Source organism: Lissotriton vulgaris, chromosome 10 (assembly GCF_964263255.1).
Source record: "Lissotriton vulgaris chromosome 10, aLisVul1.2, whole genome shotgun sequence".
NCBI classification, from domain to species: Eukaryota; Metazoa; Chordata; class Amphibia; order Caudata; family Salamandridae; genus Lissotriton; species Lissotriton vulgaris.
In genome coordinates, this window is record NC_141698.1 from 450,120,388 (window position 1) to 450,145,264 (window position 24,877).

General features: G+C 49.7%; 1 protein-coding gene across 2 annotated transcripts in view; it reads left to right on the forward strand.

Annotated features, from left to right (window-relative positions):
• CRAMP1 (cramped chromatin regulator 1) overlaps positions 1-24,877 on the forward strand; it is a 1,243,281-nt gene that overhangs the window by 404,229 nt on the left and 814,175 nt on the right. For both annotated transcript variants that reach the window (XM_086941303.1, XM_086941302.1), the window contains exon 9: positions 12,393-12,474. In XM_086941303.1, coding sequence (XP_086797429.1) covers positions 12,393-12,474 — 82 coding nt within the window. The remainder of the gene's footprint in view (positions 1-12,392; positions 12,475-24,877) is intronic.

Below are 24,877 nucleotides of genomic sequence, written 5' to 3' on the forward strand. Positions count from 1 at the left end.
GACTGACTGACTGAGACTGACTGACTGACTGAGACTGACTGACTGAGACTGACTGACTGACTGAGACTGACTGACTGAGACTGACTGACTGACTGAGACTGACTGACTGAGACTGACTGACTGAGACTGACTGACTGAGACTGACTGACTGTGACTGACTGAGACTGACTGACTGTGACTGACTGAGACTGACTGACTGAGACTGACTGACTGAGACTGACTGACTGAGACTGACTGACTGAGACTGACTGACAGACTGACTGACTGACTGAGACTGACTGAGACTGACTGACTGAGACTGACTGACTGACTGAGACTGACTGACTGAGACTGACTGACTGAGACTGACTGACTGACTGACTGACTGACTGACTGACTGACTGACTGACTGACTGACTGACTGACTGAGACTGACTGAGACTGACTGAGACTGACTGAGACTGACTGACTGAGACTGACTGACTGAGACTGACTGAGACTGACTGACTGAGACTGACTGACTGAGACTGACTGACTGAGACTGACTGACTGAGACTGACTGACTGAGACTGACTGACTGACTGAGACTGACTGACTGACTGAGACTGACTGACTGAGACTGACTGACTGACTGAGACTGACTGACTGACTGAGACTGACTGACTGACTGAGACTGACTGACTGACTGAGACTGACTGACTGAGACTGACTGACTGACTGAGACTGACTGACTGAGACTGACTGACTGAGACTGACTGACTGACTGAGACTGACTGACTGAGACTGACTGACTGACTGAGACTGACTGACTGAGACTGACTGACTGAGACTGACTGACTGAGACTGACTGAGACTGACTGACTGAGACTGACTGACTGAGACTGACTGACTGAGACTGACTGACTGAGACTGACTGACTGTGACTGACTGTGACTGTGACTGACTGTGACTGACTGTGACTGACTGTGACTGACTGTGACTGACTGTGACTGACTGAGACTGACTGTGACTGACTGACTGACTGAGACTGACTGACTGACTGAGACTGACTGACTGAGACTGACTGACTGACTGAGACTGACTGACTGAGACTGACTGACTGAGACTGACTGACTGACTGAGACTGACTGACTGAGACTGACTGACTGACTGAGACTGACTGACTGAGACTGACTGACTGAGACTGACTGACTGAGACTGACTGACTGTGACTGACTGAGACTGACTGACTGAGACTGACTGACTGAGACTGACTGAGACTGACTGACTGAGACTGACTGACTGAGACTGACTGACTGAGACTGACTGACTGAGACTGACTGACTGTGACTGACTGTGACTGTGACTGACTGTGACTGACTGTGACTGACTGTGACTGACTGTGACTGACTGTGACTGACTGAGACTGACTGTGACTGACTGACTGTGACTGACTGACTGTGACTGACTGACTGTGACTGACTGACTGAGACTGACTGACTGAGACTGACTGAGACTGACTGACTGAGACTGACTGACTGAGACTGACTGACTGAGACTGACTGAGACTGACTGTGACTGACTGTGACTGACTGTGACAGACTGAGACTGACTGAGACTGACTGACTGTGACTGACTGAGACTGACTGTGACTGACTGTGACTGACTGTGACTGACTGTGACTGACTGTGACTGACTGAGACTGACTGAGACTGACTGACACTGACTGACACTGACTGACACTGACTGACACTGACTGACACTGACTGACTGAGACTGACTGACTGACACTGACTGACTGACACTGACTGACTGACACTGACTGACTGACACTGACTGACTGACACTGACTGACTGACACTGACTGACTGACACTGACTGACACTGACTGACACTGACTGACTGACTGACACTGACTGACACTGACTGACTGACTGACACTGACTGACTGACACTGACTGACACTGACTGACTGACTGACACTGACTGACTGACTGACACTGACTGACTGACACTGACTGACTGACTGACACTGACTGACTGACACTGACTGACTGACACTGACTGAGCGAGTGAGAGAGACACTGACTGAGCGAGTGAGAGAGACACTGACTGAGCGAGTGAGAGAGACACTGACTGAGCGAGAGACTAAGCAAGTGAGAGAGACACTGGCTGAGTGAGAGAGACACTGGCTGAGTGAGAGAGACACTGACTGAGTGAGAGAGACACTGACTGAGCGAGAGAGACACTGACTGAGCGAGAGACTGAACGAGTGAGAGAGACACTGACTGAGCGAGAGACTGAGCCACTGACTGAGATAGAGACTGAGCGAGTGAGAGACACTGACTGAGCGAGAGACTGAGCGAGAGAGAGAGAGAGACTGAGACTGAGAGAGCCTGACTGAGAGAGAGACTGAGACTGAGAGAGCCTGACTGAGCGAGCGAGAGAGCGAGAGAGACTAAGACTGAGAGCCTGACTGACCGAGAGAGAGAGCAAGAGAGACTGAGACTGAGAGAGCCTGACTGACCGAGAGAGAGAGCGAGACTGTTATCGAATTGTTGACATAGTGTGTATGGAGCTATGCAATGCCTCTTAAGATTGCTATTGTCTGCTAATAAAAATGTATTATCAAAATGTGCTCTTTGTAGTTTCATCTGCTTTTGAAATACAGCATTGTTGCATTGTTTAATGTTTTAAAACTGTTTTTTTTTTACTCTAGTCCCGCCCCCCACTGACCCCTCCCCAACTAACCCCACCCCACCCCACCCCTACCGTGCGGCCCTCGGCCACAAACCACACTGTAATTTTGGCCCCCGACAGAAAGTTTGTGAGTACTCATGCCTTAGAGGCAAAGGCTGGTCCGTGGTCTGAGTGGAATGCTGCTACTGCATGTATACTGATAAAGAGCTGCAAATCTTCAATAACAGTTTGTGTTAGCCAATCGCTGTGGCCACACCCATAGAAATAATTATAGGACTGGACACAGTAATGGGAATCACGCCCAATAAGTATCGTACATTTTGGATCCATATTTTGCCGTGCCAAAATCAAAGTTTCACTTCAGCCAGCTGAACGATACTCACCCAAAGTTTTTGTATTTGGTTTTTGTGCCTGGAATTCACAACTTTTCATGTCACACTTCACAGAAGCATATGGTGCTGAGTATTTATACTTAGTACCAACTGTAGGATGGGCTCCTCAACAGTATATATTTTGAAATCCTACTGACCTAGAGGCAAAATTTTATTCGACATAGGGTATTCATGTTTAAACTGGAGAAATTCCTGTATTCTTAGTGTTGGTTTAAAGACATAGTCTACATCAATGGCTGTCAAGGAAGAGGCCCACTGGAACCATCATGGATGTAAGGCTTTGACGTTAGGAATGCTTGCTTTTGTGAAAGCTTCTTATGGTTGGAATGGGAAACACCACAATTCTGCTTTTCCCCTGAGCCAATGGGCGTTCGTTTAGGACAGGTGTTAGAACTGCAGTCAGAATTTTTGCAATCTATGCAAAAGGCATTTCTGTATTATGGTATGAATGTGATTTATATGCAGTGTGCACTATTTCACCTTCATGAAAGGTGTGATGAATGTATTGCCAGTTGAACCCGCAATGAGGCGGATGACTAAATTTGTTTTGTTTACATGAGCATTAAAGCATTTGGATGCAAGCATGTCTGTTTGGAATATTCTGAGAACAGTAGTATGTACTAAAGTCCAATGTTTGTAATCTGGTATGTATTTTCCGCCAAAGTTTAAAAAGCCTAAAAGTGATTTTAGCTTTTTAATGTATTGGGTGGTTGGGTTAGAGAAAAGCACACTTCTATACGAAGGGCTCCTGCCTTCATTTGATAATTCATATCCTTAAAATAGGACACTAGGAAGAGTAATTTTAGATATATATTTTTTTTAGCCATGTTCAGTAAATACCAAAATTATGCGATCTACTTGCCAGGTGTGTGTTTAGATTATCTTCTGTGAAGTAAATGTCATCAATGTATGACACCGATTCTGAGTCAGACTACACGCTAGGAATGTTTTGGTTTGGCTACAGAAAATGGAGGATTATTTGTTGGAGAGATGCAAGGTTCAATCAGTCCTTGGTATTCTAATTGTGATAGAATTTCCCTAACAGGTTGTCTAGCTTCATGCTTATTAGGTTATTGTGGTTGCACTTGTGGCCTGGACTTAATGGCTATAATATAACAAGGCGAGTACTTATCACAGCCTGCTTGGTTGCGATATAACGCAGGGGCTTATGCAAGAGCCCATTCTGTGACATGCCCTTTTTTTCACTTCCTCTAGTCTAGAACAAGAACTGAAAAGGATGGCAATATTACCTCCTCCCCCTTGGGACTTTTCTAACAAACTCAGGCGGCCAATCTACCTCAGCCAAGAGAATGTCATAAGCCTATGTCAAATTCTCCCAAAACATTACTTTAATGGTATGCATTATATCACCTTCTATTTGAATGTCCAAATCATAGGGCCTATCAGGATGGCTTAGCCGCTGGTCTGGGGTTTCAACTTGGATATAGTCATACGTTTTTCTAGCCACCAGAAAATCTTGTAGAGTCTGGTGAACTATCGTAACCTCTGCTGTGCTGTCGAGCAGTTTTTTCACCCACGTCTTTTTCTGGAGAAATGTCCTGAGTATTTGTGATATATTTTCTTGGAAATTCCTGCCACTTTTTTTTTTTTTTAAGTGTTTTTGCTGTGGAAGTTTCTCTTCCTTTTTTATGACTCCGTCAGAAGTTTGTTTCACGTACTACTCCATGCTTTGTTCGCCTCGCCCCCTCTCTGTGATTTTCTGTCTTTCGAGTCTTCAAAAGACCAAGAGGAATATGTATGAGCATGCTGATACCTATCAGGCAGTTTAATTTTATAAGGGGTACATAAATTATAGTGCTTTTCAGCGGACTCCTGTCCAGAAGATGCACCGTTTCTTTTTTTTTATTGTTTTTATCCCAGCATTATTTAGAAGACTCCGGTGTCTACTTGGTTGTATCTAAATAAATGTTAGTATTATGTTGTGGCTTACCAGGTCTGGTTCCCAAATTATCAAGATCTATAGAAGCATAGGTCTCAGAAATAATTTTCGTTAGCTCGCATTCCTGATTTGCAAAAAGAATAGTCGCGAGCCGTTGGCATATCGCCTATCTGGCTGCCTCCCCTTAAATGTTACTTAAAATCATTGTGGATACTCTGGTAAAGTTGCCAATTAATTCTGTCTCCGACTCCAGGGAAGGGGTCGCCCTGTTTTCATTTTGAATTTACTTTAGCACTTCAGGCAAAACTGCAATTGATGGGGTGCCATGTGTTATGGTGTATATATGGAAGCAAAGACAGTACCCCATGTCACACAATCTTCAAGTGGTTGAACCATACCATGTGGAAGACACATAGTGACAATTCAGAATTTATCTTGGGGCCCCGGGCGGGGAAACACTGCTTCAAGCTGATTTGTTTCTTGTGCTATTCAAAATGGAATTTCCTCCTGTTTAGTGGGTACTTTACCAATAATTGCATGAAAGTGACTGGATTAATAGCAGGCACAGCTAACGGTGGCTTCCCAGCAGCCTTTGATGCAGCATTTGTTATTGTATGCATAAAAAACTGTATTAAGTGTCAATACAATAAAACTAAGTGGTTATAAAGACAAAGAAATTTGCGATTATTTAATATCACTGCATTGGGAATTGGTGTGTAGTCGGCTAAGACTGGCCAGGTTGTCCGGTCATTACTGAGAGTACCCAGTCTTTCATTTTGTGTCTGTATGAGGACACCTTGAAACAAATTTTAATGTTCCTGGTATTTTAATGGTATGTCTAAGTATTCATAAGGTCTATATGCAGCTGGAGGTGCTGCTTCAGTATATGTACGAACTATTTGTTTTAACATCGCCTGCAGAAAAGTTTACCCAGGAATAGTCCACTTCACGTTTGTAAGCTTTATGTGCCTCACTCACGAAGGTAACATCTTCCCCGCCATTGATGAGCCCATGTGTAGTTAAGTGAGCGGTTACTACCAGTCTACAATTTACAGGAATATTGACTTCTAGCGCCATATTTAATTAATTGAATTCAAAGAAAAGTGAATGCTACAGTGGGGTGATCCTTTTTATAGGTTTAAGCTTGAACAACCTATAGACAAAAATAAATGCTTCCTATTAAGCTGTGGAAAATCGCGGACCTGCTGCCAGAATGCCTGCCGGATGTACGGGCTAAGCTCGGCAAGGCTATGATTGAAGGCCGAGACGCAGCGAAATACTCCATCAGGTGTGGTCTTGATACGACCGACTCGCTGGGCAGAGCGATGTCCACGACGGTGGCGATTCGTCGCCACGCCTGGCTGAGATCCGCCAACTTCTCGGCAGATGTCCAGAATGCTTTGATGGACATGCCGTTTGATGGCAGTCGCCTGTTTGGCGACAAAGCGGACCACGCGTTGGAGCGCTTCAAGGACTCCAGGGTCACGGCCAAGTCCTTGGGTCTCTCGACCCAGCGCCAGCAAACGGGTTTGTTTCGCTCCTTTCGTGGCCAAGGAAGGGGCGGTCCCACACGTGCTGCCAGCCACGCGCCTCAACAAACTTATCAACGCGGTGGCGGCCGTGGAAACCGCCGTGGTGGCGGTCGGGGACAACAGCGAGGTCAGACTACACCTCCCCCCGCAGCATCCGCCACTAAATCCTCCTAGTCCGTGCTTTCAGGCCCATGTGACGCCGGTGGGGGGCAGGGTTCGCCATCACCACTCCCACTGGCGCACAATAACATCTTACAGGTGGGTGCTGCAGATCGTCCGAAGGGGCTACTCCCTCCCCTTCGAGACCACTCCTCCAGCCATGCCACCGCAGAACCACCGTGTGTCGGGGGACCACTTGGCACTTCTGAAGGAGGAAGTTACGGCCCTCTTGGGCAAGGGGGCCATCGAGCGCGTTCCTGGGCCAGAAGTAGGGCGTGGTTGCTATTCCCACTACTTTCTGGTACCCAAGAAGGACAAAGGGCCTACGTCCTATCTTGGATCTAAGGAACGTCAACGGCTTCCTCCGGAAGGAGAAGTTCAAGATGTTGACATTGGCTCAGGTCTTGGCTGCTCTAGACCCGCAAGACTGGATGGTAGCGTTGGACTTGCAGGATGCATATTTTCACATCCCCGTCCTGCCGGCCCACTGGCGTTACCTGCGGTTCACGGTAGGCCAGGAGCACTTTCAGTTTATTGTGCTCCCCTTCGGCCTTACAAGCGCCCCACGGGTGTTCACAAAGGTGATGGCGGTGGTCGCAGCCCATCTGCGCAGGTTAGGGGTTTCAGTCTTCCCCAACCTAGACGACTGGTTGTTGAAGGCGGGCTCGCCCCAGACAGTCGTCCACCACCTTCAGATGACGGCAGACCTCCTGCACGAGCTGGGGTTTTCCATCAATGTGCCAAAATCACACCTGTGTCCCTCTCAAAAGCTCCTTTTCATCGGAGCGGTTCTCGACTCGGCGCAGTTTCGGGTTTATCCTCCGGAACGGCGAGTCCAGGATATACAGGCTTTGATTCCCATCTTCCAGCCGTTATCCCGGGTTTCGGTCAGATTGACGCTGCGGCTGCTGGGGCTGATGGCTTCCTGCATCCTTCTGGTGCATCACGCCCGGTGGCGGATGCGGGCTCTGCAGTGGGACCTGAAGTTTCAGTGGGCCCAGCATCAGGGCAACTTGTCTGCCATGTCTTGATCTCGGAGGGCACTGCGAGACAACTGCAGTGGTGGCTTACGGACCGCGATTGGGTCAGGGGCAGATCCCTCTCCCTTCCCCAACCGGAGCACGTTGTTGTGACGGACGCGTCCCTCCAGGGCTGGGGAGGCCACTTGGGAGAGGCAGAGATCAGAGGCATCTGGTCTCCGGCGGATCCCGGCTCCATATAAACCTGTAGGAGCTGCGGGCGATTCGTCTAGCACTGAAGGCATTCCTCCCCTTTGTCAGCGGGAGTGTAGTGCAGGTGTTCACAGACAACACCACCGCCATGTGGTACTGCAACAAACACGGCGGGGTGGGGTCGTGGACCCTTTGCCAAGAGGCTCTGCGCCTTTGGCAATGGCTGGAACTTCAGGGCGTGACTCTTGACGGTTCAACACCTGGCAGGTTCTCTGAACGCCAGGGAGGACGAACTCCGCCGTCGGTGCTCGATGGATCACGAATGGCGTCTGAACTCGGACGTGGTGCAAGGCCTCTTTCTGCGATGGGGAGAGCCTTGGTTAGATCTATTCGCCACAGAAGAGAACGCGCAATGTCATCAGTTCTGCGTGTTGGAGTTTCCAAGACGGTACTCGCACGGCGACGCCTTTCGCCGCGAGTGGAGTTGCGGTCTGTTATACGCCTTTCCGCCTATACCACTTCTGCCCAGAGTGCTGAAGAAGATCAGGCGCGACCGGGCCCAAGTCATCCTTGTGGCTCCGGACTGGGCTCGAAGGTACTGGTATCCCGAGCTACTCAGCATGTCAGTCGGTCCCCCGATCCGCCTGCCCCTTCAGGAGGACCTTCTGTCGCAGCAGCAGGGGACGGTCCTCCACCCGAACCTGTCCAGCCTCCACCTCCATGCGTGGAGATTGAGCGGCGACAGTTGAGGCCATTTGACTTGCCTCCTGAAGTCTGTGATGTGATTCTGGCAGCCAGGCATTCCTCCACGACATCGGTATACGCCTGTCGATGGAACAAGTTTGTGGCATGGTGCACAGCAAAGGCTGTGGATCCTCTCTCTGCCCCTCTTTCTGAGGTTCTTCTCTTCCTTCTTTCTCTTGCCCAGCAGGGCTCTGCTCTGGGCACTATCAAGGGCTACCTTTCTGCCCTTTCAGCCTTTCTGAGGCTGCCTGATCAACCTTCTTTGTTCAAGTCCCCCATTGTAACACGATTCTTGAAGGGCATCACACACATGTATCCACCTGTTCCGTTTGTGATGCCTCAGTGGGATTTGAACCTGGTTCTAACCTTCTTGATGTGTGCTCCCTTTGAGCCCCTTCATTCCTGTCCTCTCCGTCTCCTGACTTTAAAGACGGCTTTCCTGGTTGCCATCACCTCTGCCAGGAGAGTGAGTGAGCTCCAGGCTCTTTCTGTCAAACCTCCTTTCTTGTCCATTCATCCCGACAAGGTGGTTTTACGAACTAGACCTTCTTTCCTGCCCAAAGTAGTCTCTGCTTTTCACATCGGGCAGTCCATCACCTTACCCTCCTTCTTCCCGCCTCCGCATCCTTCAAAGGATGAAGAGCGGCTCCATCGTCTGGACCCAAAACGTGCGCTTTCATTTTATATGGATCGCACACGCCAGTTCCGGGTGGATGACCAACTGTTTGTTGGCTACGTGGGTGCGAAGAAGGGACGGGCGGTACATAAACGGACCATCTCTCGGTGGGTCGCTCTGTGCATCAAAGCGTGCTACTCTTTGGCTCGGAAGGAGCCTCCTGTTGGGCTGAGGTCCCATTCCACTCGGGCCACGGCGGCTACTACTGCCCTGGGCCGGGGAGTCCCCTTGCAGGACATTTGCCAGGCGGCTACGTGGGCCTCGCTGCACACGTTTGCGAGGCACTACTGCCTGGACAGTCAAGTCCGGAGGGATGGCTTCTTTGGCCGTTCTGTCCTCCAGGACTTTCTGGTGTAAGATTGTATTGGTTCGCAGACCCACCACCGGGGTTGGTATTGCTGGGGTATCTATTCTAAGGTAAGGAATCTAATACTAACGTGTTTCTTTCAGATGAACAAGTTACTTACCTTCGGTAACAATATATCTGTAAGAAACATTAGTTGGTATTAGATTCCTTACCGCCCCACCCATCCTCCCCGTTCTGCGAACTGATACTTAGGGTTAAGGACATCCCTTCTCAGGGCCCTAGTTTCAATGGCACCAGTGTTTGTTCTCACATGGCTCTGCGTGTTCTGGTGCGGAAAAGCTATTTGCGAAGAACTGACGTCAGAGCTCGGAGGCAGCGCCTATATACTCCAGCGACGTCATCACGACGCCAACAACGGACGCGGAGCCGCAGGGGACGCCTGCAGACGATGCCTACCGACGCGCAGGGGTACTGCTACGCAAAAGTTTCCGGATCCAGACTGACGCCTGGGGATATTCTAAGGTAAGGAATCTAATACTAACTAATGTTTCTTACAGATATATCGTTACCGAAGGTAAGTAACTTGTTCGTTATGTTATGTCATGGAAGTGTGTTGCAAAGTCTCTCCCGCTACTGGGGAGAACCTTGGTTAGGTCTGTTCACCATCGGTGAGCATGTACAGTGTCAGCACTGTTGCGTGCCGGAGTTTCCAAGTCAGCTCTCATTCAGAGATGTATTTTGTCTTGAGTGGGATTCAGGCCACCTTTCCGCCGATACCACCCCTGCACAGACTTCTCAATAGGTAAGGATCCAAGTCATTCTAGTGCTTCCGAATTGGGCATGGAGAGTATAGTATCCCAAACTCCTGAGCATTGGTTCTCCATCAGGCTGCCCCTTCGGAAGGATCTGTTGCAGCTACAGGGCAGGGTCCTTCACCCAAACTTGTGCACGCTTTTCCTTCATGCATGGAGATTGAGCGTCGGCAGCTGACAGTTTTTGACCTCCCTTCAGAAGACCCTCAACTAATAATGTGTATGATGCCTGCCATTGGTGCAGGTTTGTGTCTTTAAACACTGCCAAACATGTTGGTCCCCTCTCTGCATTATTATTCCCGATATTATTGTTTTTTCATTAACCTGGCAAGGCTTTTCTTTGGGCACAGTTGAAAGGTGGCTTTTGATCATATCTGCTTTCTTAAGGTGCTAGATTAGACTTCCCCGTTCAAGTCACCAATCGTGACCCGTTTCCTGAAAAAGAGTCAAACATATGTTTTCCCCAAAACCCTCCCTTATGCCTCAATGGCACCTTAGTTTGGTTCTAACGTTTTTGATGTGCCCACTCTGAGCCCATGCACAAATGCCCTCTGCATCTCTTGACCATTAATACAGTCTTCTTCCCAGACAAACTGGTACTCTGCACCCGTGATTCTTTTCTACCAAAGGTGGCGACTCCTTTCCATGTCAGCCAGAGCATTACGCTGCCAACCTTCTTTGCTCTGCCTCATCTTTCTAAAGAGGAGAGACTCCGTCAACTGGACCCAAAAAGAATGTTTTCGTTTATACATTGATTGCACCAAAGACCATCAGTGAACGACCAACTCTTTGTTGGGTTTGTCAGAGAAGAGAACTGAAAAACTTTGCAGAAAAATGATCATCTCCTGATTAACTGTGCTCTGCATGAAGATCAGCAATGTGTACACCAAAAAGGAACCCTTTAATGGCTTGCAGACTCATTCCACCAGAGCCAAGGCTTCGACCACTGTTAGCTCAAGAAGTCCCCATCCCAGACATCTGTCAGGCTGCTGCTTGAGCATCTCTGCACACGTTTACCAAACACTACTGCCTCAACAGTTATGCCTGTTGGGACAGGCACTTTGCCGTTTGGTCCTCGTTATAATGAAACTTTACCAATTCTAGAATGTGATGCTGGGAACACACCAGAGAAGTCAGTTGATCCTGAATCTTTGCCGTGGATTGACGCCAGGTTGTGTTTCAGCAATAAAGCACCAGTTTCATCACAACTAATGTCCTGTGCTTCCTACGAGACTACACGCAACAGTCCTCCAGTGCTTCTTGGTCTAATCTGTTTGCAGACCGTCCTCAAGGGAGGTATTGATTGGGTATCTAGTCTAAGGAATTTGCGGCTAGAAGTCTCTATCAGATGAACAAGTTACTTACCCTTGCTAACTCCTTATCTGGTAGAGACTATGCAGCCATAGATTCCTCACCAACCATTTCATCCTCCTCGCTTCTGTGAATGGTTTCTTCATTCTAGAATGTCCCTGAAGGTCTTCGTGTCTGCACACTGGTCCATCGGCTTTCTAACGTGGTTCCGGGTATCTGGCATGAAAAAATCATGAAAAGAAACCGATGTCAGTGCTCTGGGGTGGTGCCTATATAAGAACCACACACGTTGCATCTGGTTCAGCCGATACCGATAAGGAACGGATCAACGTCACTTACCTGCGCTGAGAGGTACTGCTAAAGATTTTCCAGATTCAGTCTGACAACTTGGGAATATCTTAAAGTATGGAATCTGCAGCTAGATAGTGTCTACCAGATAAGGCATTGACGAAGGTAAGTAACTTGTTCTTCTTCATCCAGACTGATGTTCATGGAATATTCAAAAGGGGTTGAATCTCTAACAGAAAAAGATTTACCACAGGTAAATAACTTGTTCCTCAGTTAATGGGTCCAAGCCCGACATAATTATCTTTTGGATCCTGGCTGAATAGAGAAAGGAGGCAAAAACGTGTTCCTTATAGGTAGCATTAAGTAATGGAATACATTACAAATATATCTGAAAACTTTATATTCCTTTGTTTTTTGTTTTTCCTTTCTGTCTTCCCTTAGAATGATGGTTGAGCTGCATAGGAAGGTCTCCAGCCTCATTGAGTTTCTGAAGCAGAAATGGGCCCTGCACGAAACACGTGTTGTATCTTTTTATCTGGTTCCTTCAGTGACTGTTTAAATTGTAACAGATCTTAATTTCCCTGTGAACAATGCACACTGTAAATCTTTTTTAGATAAATGAGTTACCTTGTTAAACATCGCTTTTATTGTAATTGGTGTTTAAATGGTGTGTTATATATGTATTTAATTATATTGTTTGCCTACATGAAGGGTTCATGGCGGTAAGTAAACAGAGCTTAGAAAAGAAAGTGTTACACAATACTTATTCCTTGTGTTCCCTGGGGCTAAATTGGGTCCAGAAAGCCCTATTTACAGTTTCTTGTGACTAGTGAAATGATTTGTCTGTATCCCAAAAAATTGACACTGTCCTTTGCAAAAGGAACAAAGCATAAGAGGATCCTTGCATGACGAAGGTTGGTAGCGAGCAGTGCATGACGAAGGTTGGTGGCGAGCAGGACAGTGACTTGGGACCTATTGGACACATTCAGGGTCTGTATCCTGGCAGCGGTTCAGTACTTTGCAAAGGGCTTTAAACTGAAAGCATTTATCCACTGGCAACCAGAGTTGAGAGGATACCGGGGCATGCCATTACACCACTGTCTTTATCTGAGCAATCTGGGTGCTGCTGTTTTATGTGAATATTGGGGTAGGTGTTAATTGGCTCTACCCATTACTAGGTAGAAGCCGTTACAATCACCCACCCCTGAAAAGATTGTAGAACCTGCTACTGAACAAGGGTTGGATTCAGAGAGGAATTATGAGATATGTAGCAAAATATCACTGAAAATGGCATGGCCACTCTACTTGTGCAATGAGGTGCAGGTTCTCATTCATTACAATTCCAGGGTTCTGTTTAATCAGCACCCTTTTGGGCTGGTCTTCAAAGTCCTTAGCCAGAAGTCAAGGGTCCAAAGTTCCATGGTCTTTGCATAGTGAGATCACAGTAATATTGCTGTTTAACTTAAGTTGGAATGCATCCTGATTGCATTTGCCTTGAGGCTGGATTTGAGCATGCCTGCACAATACACAGTAGCAGCTGTGTACTATTCTCGCGTATAGAGCCCACAGTCGAAAATAGCTTGGCCACTAGTGAGAACTTTCATAGATTTGCATGCTTGAATTGTTCCCTGGCGTGAGTGTGAAAACCCTTGGTTATAAAAGTTTAACAGCAGTATCCCAGTACAGCAACCGACAATACAAACAAATTGAAGATAACAATAGACTGTAAGTAGCCCATCAGCCTCATTTTATGACCCGAGTTACAGCAAATTGGCTGGGTGCACTCAAAGCTCCATCCCTCCTTAAGGGTACCAACTTTCAAATTTTTGACTGCCTAAATGAAGAATTGATGGAAATCTTCTCAGCTCCTCCCGCACATTATTTTTTATTAGGATTTAAATTTTTCTGTCTCTGGTACTACATCAATGGCTGCGCTTTCCAGAAGATGTCTTGTGTGTTCTTTGGTTTCTGGGTGTCCAATCAGGCGACCTGTTATTTCCATTAACACGACCGTCTTCTAAGAAAAGTCCCTTCTACCCAGGTTACTTCTGTGGAGCAAAGAGTTGTTTGTCATGATCCTCAAACAAAGTGTTTGCTTTGTCTCCGTAAAGATAGACATTTGGCAACAAAGTGCTCTTCATGTAAAACCCTAAATACCAGACCCTTACAGGACAGAGGTTCCACTTTTAATTTTAAATTTGTTTTATTGGTTGCAAAAGTAACAATAGACATTACAGCGTGGAAAAGGCAGATCAGACAAGAGAAGTCATCGAAGCAGGTAGGTACATAGATTCTGTAAATCAAACAGATGGCAGGTGTTGCTCGACTTAACAATGGTGTATGGCCAGGCTTGCAAATGTCTCTTGTGATGAGGTAATGAAATTGCATAAGTAAAAAAAAAAAACAACCAAATTTCCCGCCCCAACCCCCCTCCCTTGTCCCACCTCACCCAGTGTGCCAGACCTGTGAAACTAACATAGCTGTGATCATATAGTAGAGGGTGCGATCACCCAGATGAGCTTGGGGAATCACGTGTGTGCTCTGTGAGTCGCAGTATGCGGAGGTATCTAGGACACGTGACCTCGTTGAATTCCCTGGATAATAGAGACAGTAATGGAAGCCATACCTTCCGATAAGCAGCCGTGGAGTGTGTGAGCGTGGCCTGAATGCGTTCCATGCCCAAAGTAAACCATATTTTATGCAGCCACCCAGTGTGAGTGGGCTTGGTGTTGGAGCCCCAGAGGGACAGAACGTGCTGTGTAGCAGCCTGCATAGCAATCCCCATCTGGCGGCCTCTGGGGGATTTTAAGGGGAAGGTGAGTGCGTTGGGTAGACCTAGGATGGTGTAAACCGGGAATCTAGGGATTTCAGTGTCAAATGTAGAGTCTATGTCATCCAGGACTGTCTTCCAATATTCCTGGACTTCCCGGCATTCCCAGAGGAGGTGAGTTAAGGTGCCCTTTTCCCCGCAGCCTCTCCAGCATAACGCACTACGTGTGGGGTTACTTTTATGGAGCCGGGCTGGAGTGAGGTGCCAGTATATAGCTAGCTTTGTCGCCGCTACCCTGCTTGCAGTGTTTTGAGTGGTGTGAGAGGCTCTGTAGTACACAGAGCTCCATTCCTTGGGTGATAGGGCCCACCCCAGTTCTGCCTCCCACCTTTTTTGACCTGCCGTCTTTCCTGAAGGGGCGGGGGGTGTGAGCATTTTGTAAAGTTCTGTGATAAGATGTTTGTCCGATTCCTTCGCCACAAGCCACTTTTCAAAGACCATCATGGGCCTGCCGACTAGGGGAGCCACATCTGGGTGTGTGAGCCAGTGCCTAATTTGGAAATATTGAAATAAGTGTGGGGAGACATCGTCGTAGCCCTGAATTATTTGCGGTAGTGTAAGGAAACCTTGCAAATCAAAGAAATGGCCGGCAGAGAGGTAGCTGACGCCGCACCATTGCGGGAACGCCCGGGAATCATTACCAGGCGGGAAGTCAGGATTGTCCAAAACGGGGGTGAGTGGAGAAGGGAAGGTAGTAAACCCTTTTTTGATCGCCACCGTATCCCAGATCCTGCATGACAGTGCGAGTGATGGGGGATCGCAAGAGATAGCGTGGTCTATGCTGTCGGGCATGAATGGAATTTTCCAGAGGGATGTGCGAGCCATTGTCCTATCCTGAAAAAGCCAGCATTTCTCGGACTCTGGTCTGAACCATTCCACCAGGTATCGAAGCTGTGCAGCTTGAAAGTATTGGAACAGGTTGGGGACCCAAAGGCCTCCTTCGTCTGTGCTTCTATATGACAATCGTTTGTGTAAGCGCGCTCACTTGCCCCCCCCAAATGAAATGGTGGAAGGCAGCCTGTAGAGTCGCGATGGTACCAGCCGGCAGGAGCACTCGGAGAGTCTGAAAAATGTACAGTATTTTAGGCAGGGCTGACATCTTCACTGCTGCGATGCGTCCCAGCAGATGGAGAGGTTGCTTGGACCAGCGCGTGAGGTCTGACTGGATCCGGGAGGAGAGGACCGCATAATTGAGTCAGCGTAGATTCTGTAGACGGGGTAAGAGTAACACCTAGGTATGGGAGGCGCGCGGTCCATGACAGTGCCGCCCCCCCCCCCCCGTCCACCCCCCTATAGGCAGGTGGAAGTGGTTGTTGTTGGGCATTGCAGGATGAGGGATTTCCCTTTATTAATCTTCAACCCGGAGACAACCCCAAAGGATTCCAGCTCCGTCAAAAAGGCGGGAATTGAGCAATCCGGATGATCCAGAGCAGCTATGATATTGTCGGCATATAAGCCTATCACATGAGATTCCCGGCCGAAGGACATGCCTTGAATGGCAGGGTTATCGCGGATTCTTTGCGCCAGAGGTTCTATATATAGGGCAAACAGGAGGGGCGATAAAGGGCACCCTTGCTTTGTGCCCCGTTGAATCTCAAAGGGCTCGAGCGTAGACCACCTATGCGGACACAAGCTTGAGGATGGTGATAGCAGCTCGCAATCCAGGCCTGAAATCGATCCCCAACCCGAAATCGCTGCAGGACCTGTTGGAGGTAGGTCCAATCTACCCGATCGATCGCTAGTAATGCAGAGTCTGAGCTCTGGAAGTGAGCTTTGTCGATCAGATGAAGTATCCGCTTAGTATTGTCGCTACATTGGCGTTTTGGAACAAAGCCCGACTGGTCAGGTTCCAGAATCCCGGGCAGGCACGGGCCTAGACGCGCCGCCAGGACCCCTGTGAAGATCTTCAAATCCAGGTTAAGTAGGTATATAGGCCGAAACGCTGAGCAACACGTGGGTGTTTTACCCGGTTTGGGCAGCACGACTATCTCAGCTGCAAGCATGTCCGAGGGGATGGAACTCGGACCCTCGAAGGAGTTGAAAAGCCGAGTGAGGATTGGGGCAAGCATCCGGCTGAAGATCTTATAGAAACCGGCTGAAAAGCCGTCAGGTCCCGGGGATTTGAAAGGGTGAAGGCGAGAAATAGCGGCGAGTACCTCATCCACGCGGATAGGGGCGTCTAGAGAGTCTGCGTTGTCCTGAGACAACTCTGTGATGTTTGCTGAGTCTAGGTAAGTACGAGCATCCTCCTGCGAGACCGAGTCGGCCTTGTATAGGGTGGCATAAAATGTCCTAAATGCGCCTGCGATTTGGGGGTCGCCCGTGATGTCCAGGCCACTGTCTTCCGTGAGGCTAGTGATTTTGGAGCGCTGAATCTTCGCCTTCAGGGCGCTAGCTAGTAAGCGGCCTGTTTTGTTACCACCCGTGTAGTATGAGTGACGTAGAAGCAATGCGGCGAGTTCAGCGCTATCTGTGTCTAAGCTGGCTAGCTGGGCCCTGGCGGCCTTATGTTGCCTCCAAATTCGTTGGGCACCCGTGCGGCTATGGACCCTTTCCAGTTCTGAGACCTGGGCAGTGAAGTCATCCCTTTTTGCCTTGCGGTCCTTGGCCTCTGCTGATGCAATGGCAATAAGTTCGCCGCGGACCACAGCCTTCAAGCCCCCCCATAGGGCGGACAGCGAAGTTCCGGGAACATCATTAATAGTTAAGTAATCGGTGAGGCAGGTGCAGATTTGCTCGGTGACCTCCGGCCGCTGCAGGAGGGTATCCCTCAGCCACCACGTCCCCGGGGTCCCGGCGGACGCAGGAACCTGCAGTGTCAGTTCCACTGCGTCATGATCAGATGCGTCATGTCGCCGCTGGGACAATGCTTACGTCTTTGAGTGGCTAGTAGCTCAGTAGAGCCTAAGTAGTGGTCCAGTCAGGCGTATGTGTGATGGACATGTGAGTAAAATGTGAAGTGTGGCGTGTTGGGATGGGTGACTCTCCACAGGTCCACCAGCCCCCTCTCCATCAGCCAGTCTTTACCGGCAGCAGTTATGGCGTCGGTGTCCCCGTATCGGTGACTTGATCTGTCTGTATTGGTGTCCATTACTAAGTTAAGGTCTCCCCCAATGAGCAGGATAGAGGCAGGAGATTGAAGCGATTCCGAGATGGCGTTTTTCAAAAAAGTTTCTTGCCCTGAGTTCGGGGCGTAGAGGGAGACAACCGTGAAGCGCTGGTTCCCCAAAAGGAAGGTGTATGCTAGTAACCTACCCTTGATCTCCCCCGCCTTGTCGCCTACGCTGCAGCGGAAACGCCTGGAAACTAGAATAGCGACCCCTGCTTTCTTTGTATGGAGTGAGGAAAAAAACTGTTGGGGAAAGGCGCGTGAGCGCATCCTGTGCCAATCCTTGGGTAGGAGATGAGTCTCTTGTAAGAGGCATAAGTCCGCCTCAGAGTTCTCCAAGTATGAAAGCACAGCCCTACGCTTAATCGGGTTGTTCAGGCCCTTCACATTGAGGGTTAGTACCTTTAAACTAGACTCCATCCCAAGAAGTCAAACGCGCCACAAGCCGTAGAGAAGCATAGCAAGTCAAACTTGGCTCCAGCAACAGAAGCACATACCCCTGGAGTATCTGACATTGAATCAAGGAGCGTTGCAGTCCCACAGAACCCCCTGGCACACTGAGTCCCCCCCTTTGTCCCACCCCCCTACCCCCACCCCAACAGCCCCCGCGAACTTCCACATGCCCCCCCCCCCCCCCCGTACCCCCCCAAAGGACCAACCCCTCACCCCAACTGTGGTCCCCCTCCCGTCCCCCCTCCACCCATTCCCAACATCAACTGGAGCCCCAACTTTACCATAGTCCTGGGCCTATCCAAGTGTAGTTCAGGCCCACAGAGTATTCTCCGTGCGGAGTGTGTAGTGATGGTGATCCCATCGGCCCCCTCCCCCCCTGACCCACTCATCCTGAAGCAAATGAACACCCATGCACAATTGTAGTGAAGACCGGTGCTCCGGAAGACCATTCGTGTCCTGCTGGATAATTCCGCCGTTGCCGTGTCTTTGAATACCTCCTGGATAGCCGCCGCCTGCTCCTGTGCCATCAGCTGGGGATCCGGTTTCAGGGACCCCTTGGGCCCTCTTCGATACTTTACTCGGTCCCAGCCATCGTCCGAAGTCCGTGATGGAGACCTGGGTGAGGACCGCCTCCCGGTAACCTCCCCCTCGGTGTCATCGTCCAGGGTGATGCCCAAAATCGCACATGTGTCCTGTAGGGATCGGAGCTGCTGTAAGGCCCCATTCCATTTAAAGATTTTCCGGAATGGGTTGCCCCATGAGTACGGGACCCTTTTGTCCTGCAGAAAGGCGGTAACTGGCTTGAAAGTCTTCCTCTTCTGCAGAGTTATGGCCGAGAGGTCCTGAAGCAACGACACCGAGTGGCCCCGGTATTGAAGGGGCTGTTTCTTACGGGCCGCCAGCAAGATGCGTTCCTTCAGCTGGAAGTCTGGGAGGAATGCTAGGATGTCCGGTGGTTGGGGCAGACTCACATCGCGCCAGGGCCACCGTGTGCCCTGTCAATGCGCACCTCGAAGTCCACTCCCTCGTCCAAAACGTCCCTGAAGAGGCCCTGCAGGAAGAGAGTGACATCCGTTCCCTCCGTTTTGAGTGGCACGCCCCGGACCCGTATGTTATTTCTTTGTGACCTGTGTTCGAGGCATGTGGGCTGCTGAATTCATATCTGTGCATAGATCGCCGCCTAGTGTTGGGTCCGGATTATAGCACATTGTTGTCCTGGAAGAGTCTTCGAAGTATCACGAGATAGGTGGCTCCTCCCCTGGACTACAGTGCACATGGGCATCGACTCCATCCTCAGATTGTTTTTTTCCGCCATTGGGTTCGGATGTATATTGGTTCACTCTAGTCGGAATCGATATAAAACTTTCTTAAGACCAAAAGGCCTTTAGTTTTTTCGTCGGTATAGTCTTGCGTTCGGTGCCCGATTCTTCCAGCTCGGTTCAGAGCCGGATTCCAGAGAGCCGCGTGCTTGCGACGCTGAAGGCCCAGTCGACGCCACAGACCTTATCGACGGACCATCATGGACCGGAGTCCATTCAAGAGATGTCCCGTGTGCAACTCAAAGTATCCCCACATCGACGTCCACCCGGTGTGCAACAAGTGTCTGTCGCCGGATCATGATGAAGCCAGCTGTATGGCTTGTTCAAGATTTCGATCCAAGAAGACTCTTATGCATCGTCGCGCTGCGCGCCAGGAGACCCAGCAGACTGCACCGGTGCCTGTGAACATATTCGATGCCGGGGATGATAAGGGAGCTGACCGGGAAGTTAGTGAGAAACTGTAGAATCCCGCGTCCCAGGTCGACTGCAACTACGACGCGGACGTTGAAGTGCTCGAAGCGGAAGAAGTCGTCGAAGAGGTAGGAGACGACGATGGGGCCTTTGGGGCCATGGAAGATAGCGAAGAGCGAAGAGCTAACTCAAACTGACGTTGGGGCCGAAATGCTTCAAAAGGCTCAGGTCGAGGGATCGCCACTAGGCCTTACACAAGATCTTCCAGTGGGTTCCACGGCCCCGCCTTCAGGCTCGGCTACGGACATTGCTATTGAGCCGCACCCTGCGAAATCGAAACCGAAAGTGAAGACACCGGTCTCGACGCAAGTGAAAGCACTGGTGCCCCCCTCGAAACCAAAAGTGCATATTGCTTTGGTCGGATCAAAGCCCTCGGACCTATCGGCACCGACGAAGCAGAAGGGCGTTGTCGATCCGAAGAAACAGCCCAAGGGCGTCGAGACGAAGTCTGGCATGCCGAAGACAAAGGTCAGGGCAGTCGAGCCGAGCAAATAGGCACAGAAGACGGTCAACACCAACAGAGGGCTCGGTGATCCGAAGGTTCTCGAGACTCCGCGTCGACAAGACAAGGCCAAGAGCGGCCCAACCCACGAGTCCACGCCTAGTGGTGCCTCGAAGGATTCCGTCGACTCGACGCAGCCGTCCGCTGCTTTCTCCAAGCAAGTGGCGGACTCCCTGAAGCGCATCAAGGACAAGGCCTCAAGTGTCGGGCCAAAAGATCCTCCACCTTCGAAGCCTGTCGATAAACCTCAGAAAGCGTCGATGTCCATTCACTTCACGTTGCCGCCGAAAGTGGCGCCAAAGGCTTTCACCCCTAGGGTGGTCACCAACGTTCCCGAGAAGGTGTCCTCTGTGCCGAAGTCGACAACTGTGGTCCCGGCCTTAAAGCATCGGCAATCTTCGCTGGAAGAACAGCAAGAACATTTTATCGATGCCGAAACAGGCAGACTTTCCCTTCATAAGCGGAAAATTGCCCCGGAACAGCCAATGGAGTCCTATAAAATTCCACTGAAGAAAAAGAAGGATTCCACTTCGACTCCTGTTCTTGTGGAACCAATTTCTCCACATGGGCATGATGTCTCACCCACCTATTCAGATGTGGACGCTGGGGAAGGTGATGATGATGATGAGTACAGCTATCCTGTCTACACTGAGCCAGATGATACCAATGAACCCTGTGCAGCTGGTGCTTACCCAGGTGATCCTCACTCTACCCCAGACACTCAAATGTATGCTGTGAAAACGTCGCCTACAGAGGATTCAGCAGCGTTTAATGCCCTTATTGAAAGGGCAGCTAAAAAGCTCCATGCTGACCCCATTGAAGTGGACTTTCTTTTTGACGCCTTTTCCGTCTCAGAGAGGACTGTCAAGACTCTGCCTATGTTGAAGGGTGTCTTGAAGCATGCTGGGGAAATCTTTAAAGAGCCTACGAGAGCCAGGGTGATAAACCCTAGAATTGAGAAGAAGTATAAACCGGCACCTAGTGACCCTACTTACATCAAGGGACAGTTGCCACTGGACTCTCTTGTTTTTTCTAATGCCCGGAAGAGGGCGAATTCACAAACAACGGGTGATGCTCCTCCCCCAGATAAGGAATCTAACGTGTTTGAGGCATCGGGGAAAAGGGTGGCAGCTCAAGCGGCCAATATGTGGCGCATTTCAAATACACAAGGACTTCTAGCAAGGTATGACAGGGCTCACTATGACACACTGGAGACCCTGTTGCAGCACCTGCCAGACGAATACAAAGAGGCAGCTGAGATCTTCATCCAAGAGGGGAAGCTGATATCCAATGCTTCTATTAAATGTGCACTGGACGCGGCTGACACCGCGGCCAGAGCTATCAACACTAGTGTCATGCTGAGACGACATGCCTGGCTCAGAATCTCAGGATTTAAGCCAGAGATACAGACCACCATTCTTAATCAGACAGTTAACCCTGATCATCTATTTGGCCCAGAGGTGGACACCACCTTGGGGAAGATCATAAAGGACACGAAACTGCTAAGTCCATGGGGGCTCTGCAGTCCCAGCAGTTCAGGGGTGGTTCTTTTCGTCGCTCAAGCACTAGAGGTGTTTCCAGAGGCCAGCTCTCCCAAACCACACAGTACTATAAAGGCAACACGCAGACCACATACGCCAAACAAAGTCGAGGTGGATATCGTGGAAACAGCGCAAAAGGCAGAGGTCGTGGAAACAACAGCTCCAGATCCTCCGCCACTAACAAACAGTGACACCTTGTCACTGCCCCCCGACCACGCAACACCGGTCGGGGAGAGACTTCAACGGTTCCTGCCAGTCTGGAAGTCCATCACCACAGACAGGTGGATCACACAGCTTATACAGTATGGTTATTGTCTGGAGTTGACATCCACTCCACCCAACATACCCCCAAGACACCGCCGAGCACTTGCACTTATTGCAGCAGGAGGTCCTCGTCATGCTGCAAAAAGGGGCAATCGAGCTCGTGCCTGTGCAAGAAAGAGGCACAGGGGTTTACTCCCTGTACTTCTTAATACCAAAGAAGGACGGGTTCCTCAGACCCATACTGGACCTCAGACCCCTCAATCAGTACATCCTGTCGGAGCACTTTCACATGCTGACCCTGCAGCAAGTCCTACCGTTGCTCAGTCAAGGGGATTTTCTCGCAACCTTAGATCTGAAGGATGCGTATTTTCATATTCCGCTACACCCGTCACACAAAAAATACCTACGGTTCACCATCCACAACCAACATTACAAGTTCAAGGTTCTGCCCTTTGGGGTCACCACGGCACCCAGGTTGTTTAAAAATTGCCTGGCGACGGTGGCAGTACACCTAAGGAGACAAAACATTCACGTCTACCCTTATCTGGACGACTGGCTCATCCAGGCGAAGTCGGCCCAGCAGTGTGCCGCCCACATGTCCCACACCATTCACCTTCTTCACGATCTGGGATTCTCACTGAATTAGCCAAAGTCCCACCTGCAACCCACCCACATACGGCAGTATCTGGGTGCGACAATAAACACTCTGGCAGCCACAGCACAGCCAAATTCAGTGAGGGTCAGCAGCATTCAATCGCTGATACAAAAATTCAGACCTCAACACTCGCTTCCAGCACGAGTGTTCATGCAGTTGATAGGCATGATGGCCTCCTGCATCTCCATAGTCCCGCACGCGAGACTACATATGCGTCCGCTTCAGGAGTGCTTAGCACGTCAGTGGACTCAGGCTCACGGACAGTTGAAAGACCTAGTGTTGGTGAGCGGTCGGGCATACAACTCTCTGCATTGGTGGAATCCACAAAACCTTTGCAAGGGACGACCGTTCCAGGAGCCTGTGCCACAGATCATCCTGACGACGGACGCTTCTCTCCAGGGTTGGGGAGCTCATGTACTCCACTACACTGTGCAGGGACTATAGACACCACAGCAAAGGGAGATGCACATCAATGTTCTAGAACTGATGGCTATATTCATGGCAATGAAAGCCTTCAAAGTACATCTGTGCAGCAAAGTCGTGTTGATCCAGACGGACAACATGACGGCAATGTACTACATTCAGAAACAGGGAGGAACACACTCTCCACAGTTGTCTCATCTGGCTCAGAGCATGTGGAAGTGGGCCATTCAGAGAAACATCTTCCTCATGGCAGAACACCTCCCAGGCAAGGACAATCAGATGGCGGACCTGCTCAGCAGGTACAGCCACCAAATGCATGAGTGGGAGATACATCCATCAGTACTCCACCCATACTTCCAAAGGTGGGGTCATCCAGAGATAGACCTGTTGGCCACAATGGAGAACGCAAAATGCTGAAGCTTTGCCGCCAGGTTTCCACACACACAGTCGCAGGGCAATGCGATATGGATGAACTGGTCAGGCAAATTTGCGTATGCTTTTCCCCAGCACCTCTAATACTGCTGGTGGCACGCAAGCTGAAGCAGCACTCGATGACTCTCATCCTGGTTGCTCCAACGTGGGCTCGCCAACCATGGTACACCACGTTTCTGGAACTGTCCGTGGTGCCGCATCAACGGCTGCGCCTCACACCCAGGCTTTTGACGCAGAGCCATGGCGACATTCAGCATCCAGATCCGCAACAGCTCAACCTGGCGATCTGGCTCCTGAGGTCTTAGAGTTTGGCTACCTCAACTTACCTCCTGACTGTATGGACATCATCCGGGAGGCAAGGAAGCCCACCACAAGAGCATGCTATGCGGCGAAATGGAAGCGGTTTGTCATTTATTGTGCAGACCACAACATTAACCACTGGATGCATCTATTCAAAACATCATTTGTTATCTCTTATATCTGTACAAATGTAATCTGGCCTATGCTTCCATTCGTATACATTTATCCGCAATGGCTGCTTATCTCCAAAACAGACAGCACCTCTCACTTTTCAAGGTGCCTGCCATTAAAGCTTTTCTGGAAGGACTCAAACTAGTCATTCCTCCACGGACGCCACCAGCTCCAGAGTGGAACCTCAATGTGGTCCTCACCAGGCTGATAGGTCCCCCTTTTGAGCCACTGCATTCCTGCGAAATTCAGTTCTTGACATGGAAAGTGGCTTTCCTTATAGCGATGACGTCGCTACGACGAGTTAGTGAACTCCAGGCACTAACTATCCAAGAGCCATTTATTCAGATTCATTCTAACAGGGTGGTGCTTCGCACTAACCCTAAATTCCTTCCTAAGGTATTGTCTCAGTTCATATCAACCAGACTATAGAACTACCTGTGTTCTTCCAAAATCCAG